Source organism: Podarcis muralis, chromosome 13 (genome assembly GCF_964188315.1).
Source record: "Podarcis muralis chromosome 13, rPodMur119.hap1.1, whole genome shotgun sequence".
In the NCBI taxonomy this organism is placed as follows: Eukaryota; Metazoa; Chordata; class Lepidosauria; order Squamata; family Lacertidae; genus Podarcis; species Podarcis muralis.
The window spans coordinates 26,661,807-26,681,975 of NC_135667.1; the positions used below are offsets into that span (position 1 = coordinate 26,661,807).

At 41.1% G+C, this 20,169-nt stretch overlaps 1 protein-coding gene across 2 annotated transcripts; it reads right to left on the bottom strand.

Moving 5' to 3' along the window:
- Window positions 1-559: 559 nt before the first annotated feature.
- Window positions 560-19,713, bottom strand: LOC114582772 (cytosolic phospholipase A2 gamma-like). 2 transcript variants are annotated; one of them, XM_077917232.1, is made up of 15 exons: window positions 19,454-19,713; window positions 18,522-18,638; window positions 18,240-18,382; window positions 15,803-16,001; window positions 14,830-14,938; window positions 13,890-14,048; window positions 12,671-12,724; window positions 11,587-11,652; window positions 10,490-10,615; window positions 9,669-9,794; window positions 8,248-8,292; window positions 5,894-5,977; window positions 4,758-4,912; window positions 3,266-3,431; window positions 560-1,171 (listed from the first exon to the last, which is right to left on the bottom strand). In XM_077917232.1, exons 1-15 carry the CDS (start codon window positions 19,475-19,477, stop codon window positions 1,008-1,010), a joined length of 1,737 nt encoding a protein of 578 aa, XP_077773358.1. In that variant the 5' UTR covers window positions 19,478-19,713; the 3' UTR covers window positions 560-1,007. The 2 variants fall into 2 exon arrangements, with proteins under 2 accessions (XP_077773358.1, XP_077773357.1); XM_077917231.1 differs by having other exon boundaries at window positions 18,522-18,641.
- Window positions 19,714-20,169: the final 456 nt, after the last annotated feature.

Below are 20,169 nucleotides of genomic sequence, written 5' to 3' on the forward strand. Positions count from 1 at the left end.
TGGATGTCTCATCTTTCAGAGAGGGCTTATTTTCTTGAGAAGCTGTGGATTCCAGTGAGATTGTTTTCCTTTGCAAAACTTTCCTTGTATATCACATATTTATGATAGATTTAATTTGGGGTGGAAGAGCATGCATGTTGCAGGCAGGTTCAATCTCTGACAGTTCCAGGAAGGGCTGGGAGAGATCCTGGTCTAAAATCTTGGACAGCCAGTGCCAGTCAGTATAGCCAACACTGAGCAAAAATGGACCAATGATTTGACACAGAATTAGGCAGCTCCCTATGTGCTCTTCTCCAATAGAAATCAATGGGACAAGTTATCTGCAACTTCAGTGGGACTGAAGTAACGTAATCTGAATCTTGCCTTATACTTATCACTCTTAGTACTACACCATGTAGAAAGCTGTGTAATATACAGAACAATTAAAAGCACCTCATAAGCAAAAAATAGGAGAGAGAGAGTTCCTTTGGACCATAGTCATTCTATTTAATCCATATAACACATTATCCAGAGAGTGTTATATCTACAATGATATGCAATATGAACTTGTATGGTTGACAGTATTATACATGTTATTTTTTTATCATAATCATTGTTATATTTTTCATTATTAGTACTGTACCATCTAGACCAGGCATGTTGAACCTGTGCCCTCCAGATGTTGTTGGACTCCAACAACATCTCTGATCAGCCTCAGCTTGCATGACCAATGTTCAGATATGCTGGAAGTTGCGGTCCAAACAACATCTGGAGGGTCAAAGTTCCACATTCTTGAAGCAGAGAATCACCTATGTATAAACAGACAATGCTTGAAACACACATTCAAAAAGGAAAGGAATTCTTCCTGAGCATATATTTTATATTTAATGCAGACATTACAGTTTTGCACCCAACCAATACCCAAAAGTGATTTTATGTTCTCCAAACAAACAAAATCTCATGAGGAGAGCCAGCTCTTTGAGGCTCTTCACAAGTTAGAAGGCCTGTAAAAATGTTATAACATTTGATTAAGGCCTTTGAGGAGAACCCATAATATCCTTGATCTCACCCAGAATCTTTTGATGATTATTTGCTACATTCATCTTCGCTGCAGTGAGTAGCTTTTCAATTTCTTCATCCGAATACTTCAACTTGAAGGTTTTAAACGTTGAAGCGTATTCATCAATTTTACCTGAAAAACAGTCACATTGGAGGGTGACTATAAAGTAACCCATTACTGATGAGTTTAAGAATATTGCATTTATTGGGGGGAGGAATTAATACAAAACAAGATAAAAGTAATATCTAGGATGTATGGAACCTTACTAGAATGGGAGGTGAAAGGCGAACAAGTAAAGAAAGTGATGGTGAATTGGGCAATAGATATAGGTAAACCTATTCAATTAGCAGCATGGGAAAAATTGTGGAAAGAGAACTGGAGATTCACGGCATGTGAGGCAATAAAAGAAAATTATTTAATGTTCTACCGATGGTATATGACACCTTACAAACTATCTAAAATGTATAGAACAAAATCGAAAATGTGTTGGAGGTGCAAACAAGCAGAGGGCACACTGCTGCATATGTGGTGCACTTGTGATACAGTTAGAAGTTTTGGGGATATGGTTTATGAAGAGCTGAAGAAAATATTCAAACAAATCTTTTAAAAAAAACAGAAGCCTTTCTATTGGGAATATTAGAGTCAGATATTGCAAGGGAAAATAAGAGAATATTTGACAGCTGCAGCAAGAATTCTAATTGCCAAAAACTGAAAACATGAGACAATCCCAACAAAAAAAGAGTGGCAAGATAAGTTATTTGAGTATTTAGAACTGGCTAAATTGACAGAGGCAATTAGAGATTAATCCAAACAAAAATTTCAGAAAGAATAGGGAAAATATAGTGAGTATCTGAAAAAGCAGTGCCCTCAAATTCGGTAATACCTGGACTTGTCTTGACTAATTTCCTCAAAACAAATTATGGTGTAAGAATGGAAGATAAAGAGAAAAACAGAGAAGAGGAATTGTGAAAGAAACAGTTGACTAAGTATACAGTCGGACCTGCGTTGAGGATGAAGGGAATCAAATAGAAATGAATAAGAACTGAATTAGTGATGTGTCATTAACATCTGCTTTGCATTTGTAGTTGTAGTATCTTTTTGTTAGTTTGTTTTGTGAGTGTTGTCTGTGTTGGTGTCAGTATAATAAATCAATAAAATAAAAAAGGCAAAAAAAGAGAATATTGCATGTAACTTTACTTCTCCCCTGCACTTTTCTACAGAAAGAGGATCACAGCTAAACATTGAATTGCTCATTGAGCACACTGCAAGAGTTGCATTATGCAGGATTCGCTGCATTCCCTTGATCTCTAGCTTTTAAAACTCTGAGTTTGGTTGCACAGATGCATCTAATGTTTATACACAGGCATATAAAGACATGCACTAGAGTATATAATGTCTCATGTAGTACAATGCCTCCTGTTTCACATACTATCATCGGTGATGTTGATTTCAAATTATTGATATCATATTGATAATATATTACCCAGAGTAGATCTAATATTTTTAAGTTACAGAAGCGGAGGTTTCATCCGAACATTAGGAGAATCACATAACGAAAACTACAATAGAGATACCAAAAATTTCAAAAGTCAATTGCTAGGCATTTGAAAAACATGGGGTCTGCAGTCTTAGCTAATTGGGGAAATTTTGGGGACATCTTTGTCAAAGATTTTCGAAAAAAGGTTAGAGAGCTACTTGTTTGGGATGTTCAAGCTCTAAATTTCCTAAACTCAGCAGGACAGGGTGGTTTACAAGGCCTGCTTTTACTCCATGAGTCTATGATAATTATATTTTTGTAGTATAGCTGAAAGAGGAAATGTTCTATTGTCCTTTTTAGAAAAATGAATGGACAGTCTATGGATATAATAGACTGAATAGAACAATGTGCAATCGGGTGGCTTGTGAATAGGGGCTTTGAGGTCTGTCCCTATTTTCAGTTGTGAAATGTTGGAATGTATGTGGCAGGGATGTTTAATGAGGCCCCAGTAGGATGTATCTGATATGAAGAAAGGAACCTTAAGGAAGGAAATGTTGACCAGTCAGGAAAAGGGGAAATGTCTCAGAAAGAAAGGAAAAAAGGAAGATGAGTTTAAACATGAGGGTGAATGTGCTACCAGAGCAATTTAATGTTGGGAGGAAATGACCCACTCAGTTCTTACTTCTCAATCATTTTAATCTCTGATCATTAAAAACAAAAACTCCAAATGAGCCCCATTCTCAAGTTACCTGGGCAGTTGACTCTGTTGAATAGTGGGAAATGCATGATAGTTAGGCCCTCTCCTTTGAAGATATAGCAATCCAACGGGTTGTCTTTCTCTTGCTGATCTTTCTCATCTATCTTGGGAAATTTGATTCCATTGACTTTGCAGTACTCTGCAGCTTTTGTGATGGTCTGTGCCAAAAGGAAGAGAAAACTATTTAATGCATTGACAAATCCACTTGGTAAAATAGCTGCCACTTTGCTTCCTGTGTTGCTTTTAGGGGCTCACAGGAACACAGGAAGCTGGCTTTTATCAAGTCAGATCAACAGCGCGTCTAGCTCAGTATTGTCTTCACCTCTTGGCAATATCTAGGATTTAAGGCATGGAATCTTTCTCAGCTCTACCAGAAGATGCAAGGGGTTGTCCCTGGGGCCTTTTGCATGAAAAATGGTGTTCTGCCACTAAGCTTCTATATGTCTCTTTCCTAAACATCCTTTTTTCCCTAACATTACCTCAGCAACTTGAGAAGTGATGTAACATTGCTCCCTCCTCCAATGCTCTGTTAACATCGGATTCTCAGTGTTGCATGCATTGATACTTGACAGCACAGGAGCATAATGGCTGCAGCAGGTTTGAAGGGGGGGAGAAGAATTGCACCAAAAACTGGTATTGGGTTGAATTAGGCCACAAGTTTATTGATTAAAGAAAAGAGTAGGTTTGGCTAAGGCATTGGGCATGTATCCTGCATCAGGCAGCCTGCCTGCTACCTGAAAGCAACCTGATGGGGTCATACTTGTGCTGGGGAGTGACCCACAACATGGATTGGATGCTATGACCCCACACAGGCTGCCATTTATAGTGGTGCATTGGTCCACTGGTCCCCCAGTGGTCTCCCAGACAGAGTACCCCTGTGACGAAGGATCCAGCCCAATGCTTTATTTGCCACTTGTTCTGTCAGCCATGAGGGTGGCCAACACCTGTCTGCCCCCTTAAATAGGCTGTGGGCAGGTTGCTTGCAGCCCCTAAGCTCCTGCCTATGGTTGGCTAAGCGAGCATTGCCCACCTTTACCTGAGTGCCCGACGTAGCTGGAGGTGGGCAGTGCCAGCCACCACCTCCTCCAGCCACTAGAATATGGCAGTTTCCTGGACCCACCATGGCCGTGCCATGGTGCAACAGCTGCCCACCCAGAGTCCCAGGTGAGCAGATATTCCCAAACAGTGTCATCTATGGAAAACTGGGATAATGCTGGAGAAGAGGTTGTATCATATTTATTTCACAGAGAGAGGGGGGTTTCTGACAACAATCGATTGGTCAGGAAATGAGTCAAAGAGTTGTATCCAACTAAGTTAAATTCAGAGTAGTCTCACTGAATTTAATGGTCCTACGTTAGTCACATCCATTACAAGGTTTCACTTCATCATCTGAATTCCTGTTGCCATGAAAAATTAGAAAGGGAGACAAGACGTATTTTAGCCTTGTATGCCTATCTGTCTGCCCCTTTCATAAAACGAATTACCTCAAAAGGGTCCCCAGAACTGAAGTCAAAAGACAGGATCAGCTTCACATTTCTCTCAGGGTAGAGAATAAGCGGGTAAGCAGTATTTATTGCCAGGCCAGCATCAATCAGGGACACGACATCTTTCCCTTTTAGCGCTGGGACTTTAACATCGGCTAAGAACATAACATCACACAAAACTTCAGTGTAAATGTTTGAACCAACACAAACATATTGGTGATTGATTATTAATAAAGCTCTGGAGAAAGATCAGTTGGGATACAAATATGAGTAAATAGCCCCAAGGCAACTCTGTTCCAGTGTGTTCCAAGGTGAAGCATACTGTTGCTGAGGATTTCCATTTTCCCCCCTTCTTAATTTGAAATATATCTAAAGCTGCCACATGCACCTCCAAGTTCTCCATTAATGGAAAACTCCAGTGGAGAAGAGGAGGTTTGGCTCTATGACTTATTAGCTGAATCTACCAATTCAAGAATTACTTTACCAGGTCTCCCCTTTTTTACTTTAAATGAAAGGTTTTATTTGGAAAGGAGTTGGAAGTAGCATTTAACTTTTAACTGCTGTTTGCTAGCTGACTCTCTTAGGAGCAGGAATGCATAACATAGGAAGCTGTCTCACAATGAGCCCCTCTAATAGGTGTGACCCATCCCCTTCTGCAGAGTGAGATAATTTGTCTTTGGGGGAGGGGACACGGCCATCACTACTTGATTCTTTCCATGACAAGTCAACCAATAGTTGACCATCCGTGGTCCAAATCCTTGCCCCATCTCTAAACTTATCCCTATTCGACAGTATCCCCATGGCATGATGATGTGGCAGTCACAGTCCGAAACATGCAGTACAGTGGTAGCTCGGCTTTCGAGTGTCTCAGAAGTCGAACGTTTCGGCTTCCGAACACCGAAAACCTGGAGGTAAATGCTTCAGTTTTTGAACGCTTTTCAGAAGCCGAACGTGCCACACGGCTTCCATATTGAGTTTTCCGGACGTAATTGCTTCCGGAAATGCATGCTTCAGTTTTCAAACGTTTTGGAAGTCAAACAGTCAGATTACATTCGAAAACCGAGGTTCCGCTGTAAAATATAAAAACTTACAATTATAAGTAAACTATCGTGAATGTGATTGCAATACAATCTTACGGTCGTTGTGAAAGAAGTTATCGGTGCTTCCCCAAGTCCACTTCAGAATACAGACATTGGTTTTGTGGATGAGCATGATCCAGTCTAAATTAAATGAGATTCAGAGCTAAGAATGCCACATAAATAAATAATAAAATAGCATTCGATAAGGCTTCCTGAAAACCAAACAAAAGCAGAACAAAACTATATACCGTATTTTTTGCTCTATAACATGCACCCGACCATAACACGCACGTAGTTTTTAGAGGAAGAAAATCCGTAGGCATGCCACCCGTAGGCATTCCCTCCATAACACGCACAGACATTTCCCCTTACTTTCTAGGAGGAAAAAAGTGAGTGTTATGGTGCAAAAAATACGGTAAACAAACACAACTGAACAGTTCACACTGAAGTAAATAGTGCACAAAAGATTGGATAAACCATACACCTTTCAATTATTTTGGGAAATAATTTTTGAAGCCTCAGGATCAGGTGATACAACCTGAAACTAACGAAGCACCTTAGAGTGTTCAGGAACACAAATACGAAATGTGATTTTGAAACTGTATGGTACTTATTATTGAATTCAGTGGAAAGAGCAATGCTGCCCTCTCACCACCCATGGCTCACATTGGGACAATCTGCTTAAACAGAGAGTACATTCAATTCTAAGCTACTTACAAACTTCATGTTTAACTATATAATTTACATTATATATCCATGGAATGTTTCTTGGGGGGAGGTGGAAGTTTATGAGGATTTCTTATTGTTCAGTTTCTAAAAATACATATAACAAGTGGGTTTTTAAAAATACACCATTCAAAGAGACATATAAAGCTCATTACTATTTCACCTCTCAAACTACCCAGGACAAGGCATTACAAAGGAAGGGTGCTACTACCAAGAAGGTCCGCTTCCATGTTGACATTTCCTGTTTCGACACAATGGTAATGAAATAGAACAGGCATAGGCACACTCAGCCCTCCAGATCTTTTGGGACTACAATTCCCATCATCCCTGACCACTGGTCCTGCTAGCTAGGGATCATGGGAGTTGTAGGCCAAAAACATCTGGAGGGTCGAGTTTGCCTATGCCTGAAATAGAACAATTGTCATGAACACATCTGAACACATCTGCGAGGAAGCAGTCAGACAGCTGGGAGTAGTCGGCTGTCTCCACAGTCACTTACAGACTCATTGTCAAAACTGTGTTTATGGAAGATAATCTTACTCGGCTATGAGTGATCGCCAAAAAAGAAGAACCCCCCCCTCCCCCTAACACAGAATGGAATGCTGATAAGACATTAGCAGAGAGCGGGGTGGAGAGAAGCCAACTCACTCAAGAAGCACAGGCAGGCTTGGAAAGCAGGAGGGGGAGCTTTTCCTCACTGGAAGAGGAGGCAATTAATCCCCTGAGCCCAAAGAGGAGACGTATGGGAAAGGTATTAGATGGGAAACAAACCCAGAAACATAAGGGTCATAGGTTCAGGATATTCTGCAGAACCAGGTAGCACTCCTCAGAAGGGTCAACTGAATCGTAAGGTACAGAAGCTCCGACAGAGCATCCGAGACTGATTGTTTGTTTTGCAATAAATCTTCAAGCTAATTACGACATGCGTGCTTTGTTATCCAGACGGCAGCCAACAACCACTCCACTTGCTTCCAGCTGAAATGGAACTGCATGGGGAAGAGGCTCTCCTGGATAGATTCAGGCACTTCCATAGGGATGTTTCAGAGTACAGATGGCCATTGCTACTAACTGATAGCGTTCCTGATTTGTTAAGAGCTTAGTAGCCTTTGCAGTGCTCATCAGTACCAAGCCCATGCTGATATTCTTAATTCTACTTAGAGGTGCAAAGTTGAGAGACAGTGATTCTCCCAAAGGCACATAGCAGAACCTTGCTAGCTCCAGAAGGTACTTTCTGCTCACATAAGCACAGATGTGTGCTTTGTTCTAGAGTAGGGATGGGGAAATGCAGATATCATTGGACTGTATCTCCCATTATTTCTGATAGCTGGCAATGCAGCTGATGAGATGCAGGATCTAACAACATTGGGAGGGTCACACATTCCGCATCCCTCTGCCAGAGCATTCTAAGAGGAAAAATGAAATTGAAGCAAAACATGTTGAAGAGTTTTGCACTTGCCCAATGTAAGCAAGAAACAGAATCTCTTGTACTAATTGTACTGGTGCTTGTGGAACACTGCTAGCAGCTGTTTTCTTTCTGTTCATAGTTCTTTGGGTTCAACTCAATGAGTCTAAAATGGGACTTTATTCAGGCATTAAAGATCCAAATCTAATTCTATGTCTATCCTCTAAATGGCACTGGCTACAGAGAATAGAAAGGCAATGCAAATAAAAAAGCAATTACTTACTTTTAATGGCTTGAAAAGGGCTGATAGATATCACTTTTATAACTCCTGTTTTCGGAAGAAAAACAACCATTTGAGAAATACAGTGGTACTTCAGGTTACATGCGCTTCAGGTTACAGACTCCGCTAACCCAGAAATAGTACCTTGGGTTAAGAACTTTGCTTCAGGATGAGAACAGAAATCGTGCAGGGGCTCCATTAGCCAAAGTGGTGCTTCAGGTTAAGAACAGTTTCAGGTTAAGAACAGACCTCCAGAATGAATTAAGTTCTTAACCCGAGGTACCACTGTATAGACCATCTCAACAAGCAGCTTGATGATACCGCAGGGAGATAAGACATATCTTAAGCTTCTTAAATTCCCATAGACACATTTTTTGGGGGTGGGGGTGTTAGAAGAAAAGCAATATGGCTGTTAATTTCACCAATATATGCACTTTTCTGTGAATTGGACATGTTCAACTTTAATTGCAAAGTGAACTGAATTCCTCCTCCATCCCTACTCAAAAGTAAGTTCCATTTCATTGAAAGGGGCTCACTCTCTAAAAAGTTGAACAATGTCCCGTCCCTGCAACATTTGCTAGTTGGCTTAAAAATAAGCTGATCCATGTCCCTCTTAAATAGGAAACTGTGTGGTTTATTGGAGAAAATCCAAATTACACCCGCTTAACACCCCCAGCCCCACCTAGCTCCAAAATTGTGGTTGTCAGATAAGCATTGTAAAAGCTTACAAACATCCACCGTCCTTGATTGCCAGTGATAAGTTTGTGTGACAGGAGAGGTCATCACATGGCTGGCAGAATGACACATTTCTGAGCCTTTGAATTGGCTCAGGGTTTCTCTGGGATTTTAAAAAACGAAACACTTTTCATGTGGAGTAGGAAGTTCACTTCTAACCATAAGCAACAGGTATGGATGTTGAAGTCTATTCTCAACCCTAAAAGAGTGATCCTGGGTTCCAGCCATTCTCTTTTATGAGGCCTTTCCACTCCCTTTGTATTCCATTTCTCTTTTCAGACTGTTACTGTACATTCTGCAGCTACTGAACATGCTCAGTATTCATCAGGCCTTTGGGGGGAGGGTTCCCAATTAGTAGTTTTGTTAAAAATTAACAAAGTGTGTGTGTGTGTGTGTGTGTGTGTGTTTGTGCGTGCATGCGCGCACAAACACACACACACACACAAATGTGCATGCTTGTATACATGTGTATTTGTTGCAAACTCCATACTGGTATCTCTCTCTCTCTTTTAAGTGGCTGTTGTTTGGGTGCAATAGTGTTAGCACTTGTCACCTGAGTTTGCTATTAGGATAATTCTTACACAAATAATAAAGTGAGCACCAGCATATATTATATTACCAAAACCCGATTCCCTAACTTTGTAGCGAGTCACTGTTAGAAGGCAATATATGAGCACTATGGTACTTGCCTCCAAAATCATCATGCAAAGCTTCCCACAGTTTCAAACATGCTTCCTCTTTTGCCTTTTCATCTGCTGTCGTCCAGGACTGACGCATCTCTTTGAGTGCCTTATAGCTTTTGCTGGTACTATGGACTTCACAGAAAATAGAGAGGCATGGTGAATAAAGGCAGGATAAAAAACTAAGCAACAAAGGGGAAAGAATGGGTTATTTACTCCCAATGGACAACTACCTGTATTAAAATCTGCAATAACGTGTGTGTGTGTGTGTGTGTGTGTGTGTGTGTGTGTGTGTGTAAGATTCTATGATATAAGGACTGTGGAAGAATGGATGATCAAAACTTGGGAAATATATAAATATGATAATATTAATAACTCTTCTCAGAGTAAGAGAAGGAAGACAGCCTCATAATTGCTTTGTAGAAAAGTAGAGCATGCTCATAACATAATGGTGCAACAGAGTACACGAAACCACAAGTTTAAGTATACTTTTAGGGATGTTCTAAGTCACTTAAGTAATGGTATATATTCTGTTTGGAAAGTAGCATTGTTGCTTTTCTTGCAATCTGTTTTTATTTAAGGCATACTTAGTTATAACATTAACATTTCTCTTCCCCACACTTTTTGTTGTAATTATATTTTGGCAAACTTGAATTTTGATGGACAATAATAATAATAATAATAATAAAGAAAATTAAAAAGTTAATGGGCATATCTAACAGATTCATTAATTCCAGACAGCCTACTCTGAACTAGTGCCCATCAATTTATTCACAAAGCACCATACTGCTTTCAAAAGGAAGAAAATACGTTGCTTAGAAATCACTTACCTTTCAGGAGGTTCTCTAAAAGGTCAAAAAATCCAGTTGCTGCTGCTGCTGAAGCATCTAATATAGACAGTTGCAACTCCAAAATATACTCATAAGCCTTGCAAAGAAAACTAAGTGCCTGGTACTCTTGAGAATGAAACACAACAGGAAAGTTGGTTACAAAGGCCGGCCTGCTCTCTATTTATTCCAAATGAGCTTTTTACAGTGGTCATTTCATTCAGATGTCCAGCAACTGCTATCCCTCCACCTCATAAACACAACAGAACTTTGTGGGGAATGGATGACCTCCTTTTCATTCTTTGCCTTTAACATTTCCTAAGATCTGCATAGGTCAATAAGATCCAGGACCAGCCCAATATATATTTCTCCCTTGGATAGAACAACAAATGACATCCAAAGCTGACAAAGTCAATTTGGCACCTGAGGAACAAAAATCTCTCAAGCACCCATTCTTGGGAGCAAGCCTATAATAAGCATAAATAACTAACAATTTTGTTTTTTCTTTACATCCAAAATTGCTCTGCTTAAAAGGGAGGACCACTCCTGAGGAGATCTCAAAGATAGATATACTTTCCTGAACCCAAACTATTGAGGCAGTTGCAAGCCACTACTCTAACCTGTGCTTAGCCTAAAGTTTCACAAAGATCTGCTTATACTGCTTGGTAACAGGGACTTTCTGGTGTGTACGGAAGAGAGAAGTGCAAGTTGTTCATAATCCGTGGGAAGCTTCCAAATTGTCTGAAGGCACAAGTCCATAGAACACCAGAAATCCCAGTAGAAGGTAATTGTAGGAATGAGTGTAGGTGAATAGGTATCTGTACAGGGATGTGAAAGAATGGGAGGAAAAGAAAGGAGATGGGTTAGAGAGAAACAAAAAGGTGTCCATTGTTGTCTCTCTGTGTTTCCTGGTTTGTTGCTCTCCCTCTGTGTGGTGAAGGGGTGACAGAGGGAGAAAGTGTGTCACCACCACCACCCATTTTACCCAAAGAGAATGTCATTCTTTGGCCCTCAAAATATGGTCCTCTCCGGGTTTATGGTGATGACTGGGATCTCATAAAGATAAGGAAAGAAAACTGATGGAAGAAAATGTGAGTTACCTGGATTCAATTCACGGGCTTTAAAATAAGCTTCTTTGTCCTTTTTTAGCAAATCCAGTAAAGCACCTTGAAAGACAAATCCCTATGTTAACACACATGTAAGGCTTACTTTCTCATATGTATCATTGTTTCATTTAATATATTATTAAAATTCTGCCCTGCACTTCCTCCCAAAGGAGACCAGAGTAGCTTTACTACAAGACGTCAGGGACTGGGCAGAGGAGGATGAATGGTGGAGACCGCCTCCCCATCCTGACCCTTCCAGGGAGGAGGAAGATGGTATAGATTTACAAAAGGGGGTTGAGCTCAGAGGCAGATGAGGGGGAAAGCTGGGAAATCATGGGACAGCTGGAACAACACCCAGCTGACACGTTGTCATTAGAAAGCATTCCAGACCCTCCATCTCCCAGAACCCAGCGAGCCTCAAAAGTAGGTGCTTGGGAGGCATCTAGTGAAATAGATCTGCTAGTACGAGGACTTTTGGCTGTGCAAAGGAATTTCTGTCAACTCTTCTATCCCTGCATACTCCCTATGCCCCAATATATCTGTTCTGGCCAGTCCCCCAGCTTTCCAGAGTGCATTTGGAGAGGGAGCAGGGGAGGGAGCAAGCAGAAATCCTTGTGCTAGTGGATCTATTTAGTTGCATACCACCCTATGTTTATGTGTGCTGTTCAAGGAGAACAAATAGATTTTTGTGATTTCATGGCTAAGGTCTGAGTTTAGTACCTGGCAAATGCTTTTCATCATCATTGGATCTTTTAAGAGTCTGACATGGGTTTTATTATAATTAATTAATAATCAATACCACCCTTCATCCAAGGACCATAGGGGTGGCTTACAATATTAAAAGGGTTTAAGCCTTCAGGAAAGCAATTTTTTGTCATGTGTTTTAAAGATTTTTGGACCATGAAGACTTTCCACAGCATGCATGCAACTTAAGAAGTGTTTTAAAGAATCATAGCACTATTGTTGTCTGTTTCTGTCTATAGCTCCTGAACAAGGAGCTCTTAACTCAGAAATGTGTTGAGTCACAATGAAGAATTTTGCTTCGTTGAACAACAGAGGCAAAAATGTAGCAACTTACCAAGGATTTCTTTCTTAATTTCTCGCTCGCTTGCAAGAGCACTTCCCCATAAACCTGAAAATCAGGAAGAGATGGCTTTTTAACAGTCTTTGGCAGTCCTTCCCCCCCCCCCAAAAAAATGTTTAGGGGTACTCTAATTTTCCTACTCATATTGAAATACTGCCCCTCGATGGGGCCAAACTTAGATTCGCAAAATTTTTAGGCATATGGGTACCCCAGCTTCACCCCAGAAAAAAAGCACTGGTCTTTGGTGTACTATAAATGTCCAAACCTGATGTTTAATGCTCATATAGCATTTAACTAGCCATGTTTGAAATGGCTCCATCCTTTGAAAGATTATAAAGATAACAATGCATACATCATAGTCTCCTTGGATATACATTTTCCCATCTTGTCTGCTCCAGGACATGTTGCTGCATGAACTCCTCTTATGTACCCCATAAACCTAGCATGTTTCAACACTACAGTGTTGTAAATATGCATGTTAAGGTTACAGTTCTAAACACAGTCCCTAGCAAGTTCCAGATGAACTCACTTCTGAGTAAGCATGGATAGAATTCCACTGCTAAACCTCTCAACTGATCACACACCCACTCTATTCTTTGATCTTGCAAAAAGAGAGGAAGGGCCATGGCACATGTTTTGCATGCAGACTATCCCAATTTCAATCCTTGCTGTCTCCAGGTAAAGCTGAGGGTGGAAAGACTCCTGTCTGAAATGTTGGCGAGCTGTAGCCAATCAGTATAAACCAGGGATGGGGAACCTCTGACCATCCAGATCATCACAGAAAGAACTCTCACTAGCCACGTACAGCATAGGCAATGTCTGGGGATAATGGGAGTTGTAAGCCTGTGATGTCTGGCGCCCAGATTGCTAGAAGAGATAGTACTGAGCTGAAACAGCATGAAGCCAAATGGACTTGATGTGAAGTTGCTTCTTGTGCATCTTTAGAATACCTTCAGAGCAGAGGAGGCTGGTCCATTAGCATGAATGGAGCACTGTCCATCAACCTCAAACTATACTCAACCTGCCCCCAGCTCCTTCTGTCTTGCCACCAATTGGGTGGTAGTCCTGACTGTCAATGGGTCTAGCTTCATTTACAGCTGGTGCCCCTGCCCTCCACCCCACCTGTTCCAGCCACCACTGGTTCAGAGGAGGTTATTCTACTTGGCATTCTGAGAACGACAGGCTTCAAATAAGCAAAACTAGGTTGTCAAACCTTGAAGGTAGGTAATATCTTTCTCCTTTTTCTTCTTGCTTAGTTCTCCATTTCTAAACAGACTCCCAAAGAGTTTGGTTTCGACATATCCTGCTGTACTGTGACCCCCACCTACGCCAGGAGCCCCTGCATCGTGTGGGGTAAATTCAAACCAGCTGCCTGGGAGGAAAGAAGATAAAAGAAAGTGAGAGAGAGAGAGATGAGAAGAAAATCCCAAAGTGCTAATGAGAACAGAATGCCCAGTAGACAAATGAATGGGAAACAAATCAGTAAAGAAAGAGCTGCCAAGAAATTCCATCTAAAGCAGAATGCAAAGCGATTTGGAAGGCCCTGTGCAGGGGAAACACTTGGAGGGATTTTGAAGTGAAGTTGAAAGGAAGTCAGCAATAACCATGAAATTCTTTGGGCAAGCAGGGACGTGCTAATATCCAATTGCTCAGATGAACTTGCTAATCTCTGTTTCAGTATCAGGGTGGGTAGTTTTACCCACAGAAATACACAGCAATCAGAGTGTAACCCTTGGGGCTGCAAAGTCGTCCCTCTCCCATGATGATGCTGGGGATTTTGGTAACCATTCTCAGTTTCCCCAGGGACAGCTCTTCAATGTAACCTCACAGACAAGGCTATCTTGATTGCTTTGCCCATGCTGGTATATTGAAGAGCTGCCCTCTGGAAAATTTGAATTGGTTTTGCTGCTAGTCTTGATTGATTGATTGATTGATTGATTGATTTACTTCTTTATTTTGGCAGGGAGTGAGATGGATCAGCTCATTTTAAAATCAAATCTGATGTGGTCCTGGGTAAGCTGGCAGAGTTTTGGCACTCACTGGTAGCCAGCTGGCTAACACTGTAGGGGGAGGCATGTGGAGAAAGGCCTTAGTGAATGATACCAATGGATGGGAGAAAATAATAAGAGAAAATGATATCGTCATGTTATTACCTACGTGGTGTCCTTCGTATCTGTGCTTGTCCACAGCTGCATAGATGGGATAAGGATTTTTCCCATTCTCACATGATCTCTTGTGTTCAGTCAAGTTGCGTTCATCAAGCTGAAAAGATATGGGTTTAGTTAATTGACATTAATACTCTACCTTTTCCCCAGCTGTCAGGGTTTACTTGTGTGTAACATTCAGGGATGGGGGAGAAATTTGATTCAGTTTGCATTTGAAGACGAATTGATCAAATCTGCACTTTCTGAGTGCAAGTTGAGAACCAAACCACACACACAAAATTCACACTTGTCCGAATTTTGCAATGCACCTCTTCGATAACAAATGTTCACAAAAATGCATATATTAGGTAGAAGTGTGCATAAAAAGGAATATATATAAGTGAAAATATCATGCAGAATGCATGGTATTAGGATGCATTGCTTGCAAAAATGTATGCATTAGTCAAAACTGCATACAAACGTGTGTTTATTAGGAGAAATCTGCATTAAAATGCTAAAGAATTTTTATAAGGTTACTGGCCACTCTGAGTAGAGAGTGAATCCACATGGTTCTAGATTAAGAAGCTATAATGACACTGCTTGCCACATAGGGAAGTGGTCAGTGGTTCCTGACACCAACCCACACTTGACTCTCATTCTTTCTTCCCAGGGGTGCATCAGATCATGGTTGGCCAACTTGCAGGCAAAATCTCTTCTTCAAACCCTTCCTGTCTAGCTCCAGACAACACCTTACCACATAATAATCCAGAGATGAAAACAAAATTACCTACCTAATTTTAGTGCTTCTGAATATATGAATGGATTTTTATGTTTCATATGATATATAAGAGATAATGGTAGGGCCTTGAGGGGAAAAATACTGTCCTGGTCACTTTTGGTAACTGCTAACTTTCTTTATATTCTTGTTCAGTTTAGGTCTCATGTGGTTTTGGATTCAAGCTTTTAAAAAATCTTCACCTACCTCCTTTAGCATTTTATACACAATAAAATAGGACCAGAAATCAGTCAAGGAGTAATGTTCATCTTTTGAGGCCTCCAATGCAGCTTCTGTTGCCTTCTTCAAATCCCATTTGCCATTTACAAGTGTTTCCTTCTGAAGTTTTTCCAAGGCCTCTATTTTTTCAGCCCAGTCTTCATTTTTGTAGAGAGCTGACATGCACCTTTTCATGGAACAATGTAAATATTATGAGTTGGTGGAGGGGATGTAGGCTGTATATCTGGGGGGCCCATCTAATTCCTGGATCCAGCATGGATTCAATTCCTGGACTAGGCAGGCTAGCTTCCTGGTGAGGTAATGGCCCTCTAAGTATGAGCCATTAAGATAAAAAAAAAAAAGTGGCTCTGGGTCAGATAACAAATGGGTAGGGCCCCCTTCCTCAACCCCCTGGTAGGTAGAAAGATAAAGGCAGAGTTGAGACTTGAGTGATGTGCGCTAGAAGCTTGGCAGCTGGGAGAGATAGACCCATGCCTGATTTCTCTTGGAATAGAAGGCTGCAGTTTTGGAAGAAGCAAGACCCTTTTGGGGATGTCAATACTGTAAACCCCTCCATTGTGAGGGATGGATATATATGTGTGTGTAAATAAACCATATATCCTAAAGACACCACACTTTCGACTGTACCTCATTCCAAAGGAAACACAAACTCTGAATAATAAGCTTCTGGAATCCCTGGGATTTTGTACCTCTCAGAGATTGGATTGACATGCAACAATATGTCTGAAACAATGGGAAGGAGCAATGGATTTCAGACACAATCCTATTTTGAAATATCTATAAGGTAAAGGGACCCCTGACCATTAGGTCCAGTCATGACCGACTCTGGGGTTGCGGCGCTCATCTCGCTTTATTGGCCGAGGGAGGCGGCGTACAGCTTCCGGTTCATGTTGCCAGCAAGATTAAGCCGCTTCTGGCGAACCAGAGCAGTGCACAGAAACGCCGTTTACCTTCCCGCTGGACTGGTACCTATTTATCTACTTCCACTTTGACATGCTTTTGATTTGCTAGGTTGGCAGGAGCTGGGACCGAGCAACAGGAGCTCATCCTGTCACAGGGATTCGAACCACCGACCTTCTGATCGGCAAGTCCTAGGCTCTGTGGTTTAACCCACAGCGCCACCCATGTCTCTCTCTCTCTCTCTCTCTCTCTCTATATATATATATATATATATATATATATATATTATTTTTATATATATTTTGACTGTGTCAGACCAACATGACTACCTACTAATTTTGAAAATACTCAAAGGACTAGCAAATGAAGAATGTTCTCTCAAGGTCAGAAGCCTTAACAACTCTCTTCCTTTTTAGGAGTTTACTTGCAACCAGACACACACTTGAATGAACTTTCATGAGTGATAAAAGAAGTTACATTGCAATCAGCTGGGATTAAAAATTCCAAGTCTACAGTGTTCATTCATATGTGATAAAGAGTAAGTGTACAATATAGTAACAGTTGAAGAGTCCCTAAATTCCTTTGGTCCCACACAGTCAATAAAACCATATATCATGGCAACTGGCCCTAGCTCCAGCCGCCATGTATCCAGCTCTTCTGACATAAAGCCCATTCTGTTCAGTGTGCAGAAGTCAGACGTCAGAGTCAATGCATTCACTCCATTCACTGACAAGACATATAGTGGTACCTTGGTTTACGACCATAATCCATTCTGGAGGTCCATTCGTAAACCAAAACAGGTCGTAACCTAAGGCACACTTTTGCCAATGGGGCCAAAAAGTTGTTCATAATCCAAAAAAACCAGGTCATAATCCAAAAAAAATTCACAAACTGGGACGCACACTTCCAGGTTTGAATTGGTCGTAATCCAAAATGGTCGTAAACTAGGCTGTTCACAAACCAAGGTACCACTGTATGCACCAGAGCATGAGAAAAGGTATTCTTTGGTATAATAATTGCTTACCAATGTGACATCCTTATTATTTCTCTGTGTTGCAGGATGTTTCTGTAAAATGGCTCTCTATATGCCAGGATAGTGAAAACTATTTTTTTCACTATGCCAACACCACCCACTCTTTCTTGTGGGGAAGTATGTGTGCCCTTTGTCTTGCACAAATGATTTCTGAAGACTATATATTTTGCATTTCCAAGATCCTTTGCCCATGAATAGAGCCTAAAATGAGACTGTGTTGTGGGGTAGCTGTCTATTCTGTAATTTAACATGTGAATTACAACCTCTTGTCATTACCAACTGAGCCCGGTGAAAAATGTAGCTTTGTTAGGCATGTTGCTTTTGCCTTGCTGCCATGGGCTGAGTTTGATCTTGTAAATGCTGATGGCACAGAGATTTTTATCAGTTGTGATAAGGTGTTGCTGCCAGAGATTGCAGCTTCTACCACATGCCACAGCTTGCTTTTCTCATTAACCATTTACATTCACTTACCAGGTTGAACCTGATACCCCAACCAAGTACATAATAGAGTCCAGGAGATCATATTTCTTCAGCTCCGTCAATGTCCCATAAAGGGCAATCATGGCCCTCAGTCCTCCTCCTGACCCCAGGACAGCAATATTTGGGGTTTTGTCCTGGTGGAAGAAAAGGGAGGGGACTTAACAAATCTCTGTTTAATCAAGGAATGAAAAAATAAAGTGTGTGTTTTCAATACCCAAAGCATACTTGTTTTACACAGCCTGATGAAGGTAATAATAATAAATGAAACCCTACCACATCATGTGGAATCCCAAGCTTGGCAAGGCATTTCTTCACCGTTTCTTTTCTAGAAGCAACAGCTGCTTGTTCACCCTGTGTGAGGGTTTGAATGATCCGGACTTCAGATTTTTCCTGCTGAGAAATGAAATGGGGGGGGGGGGTTCTCATGCTAGGACAATGCAATGACGCCATCTTTTGACTATGAAAACCAAACCATCACTTGGGGAAATTGTTTCAGTGGCTCTAGTTTCTCAGGCCAGTATAACGGTCTCATCAGTGGATTAAGTCAAAACAAACTGGGCTAGCTCAGATACATCAGTTGGTCTTGTGTTAGTGAGCTGCCGCCTTGCACATTCCCTGCACTTCCCCCTTCCTTCCAATGGTCCAATTCAGAACTTTATACTTAATTGGACCATTGGACTATCTAGTTTCAGCATTGTCTCCACTGATGGCCAGTGGCTCTCTAGATTTGCAGACAGGAAAGTTTCCCAGCCCTACCTGGAGACCCTAGAGATTGAACCTGGCAGCTACTGCATACACTACAGATGGTCAACCACTGAACTATGTCCCTTCCACCAAGTGACAAGATAACCTCCCTGGAATTGAAATCTTAATCCATTGGACCAGATAGCAGAGTTTTGTTTTTACTTCCATTATTAAAAGAGGGAGAGAGAATCTGGCTTCCCTCTCTTCAGCCTTCAAGCTTCTCAATACATCATTCTGCATTATATCTAAATGGACCCACCCTTTCTTAGATAATCTGAGATGCTTTGGTCCTAACTTCCCCTTGCCATGTTTGAGGCACAGCTAAGAACAGTACAGGCAAACCCATTGTTGCTTGTAGCTTAGCATACATTAGAATTAGAGGACTGTTACTGAGTAGAACTTATTTTTGCTTGGAGCAGAAACCATCAGTCACTGTTGATTGTAAGGTAGATATCGCTTACCGTCCTAGATGGAAAGATGTTCATCTCCTCTTCTTTACTGATGCCCAAAATGAGGAAGCAATAGCAGGGGGTCCTGAATACAGTGAGAACAAAAGAATCTCTTGTTTCCTGTTATTTATGCTTTTCTCCAGTTACTTTAGAGCAACTTGGTGAGACAAGAGGAAACCGTTCAGTAACTCATCTCCTGTTACTAAATAGCACTGAGTGCCAAATAGGCAGGAAGGAACCTGCTGCTGGGTTATAAGTTGGGCTGGGCTGAATGTTCAGTCCAGCCCAATTTAAGAGATTTTAGGAGTGGGTGTGGGTGAAAACCCTTCTGAAGATCAGGAGGGAGGGCAATGTTCAGGTGGGTTGGCACTTTTGGGTGTGGAAAATTTACTGGCTTTTTATGAGGTGGCAATGTTCACATTTATCTTTCCTTCTCCAGAGCAGATAGTGAGACAAATAGCACCTTTTCAAAGCCTATAGCAACAGAGTTGTCAAATGTCACATAAAGCTGGCTTGTCCTTGCTTTTAATTTTTATGTAAATAGAAGTGAAGAAAGAAGACCCCTCATAAAAATCCAGTAAAGAACACTCCCTCCCCACACAAACATCATCTGAATCCCACCTTCAAAGTCGTTCCCTTCCAGGGAGACTGATGGCACTTCCCCATGGTATCTTATTGTGGATTCAAATTATTTATTAGTTAATTTCTCCCAGCAAAATACAATGCCA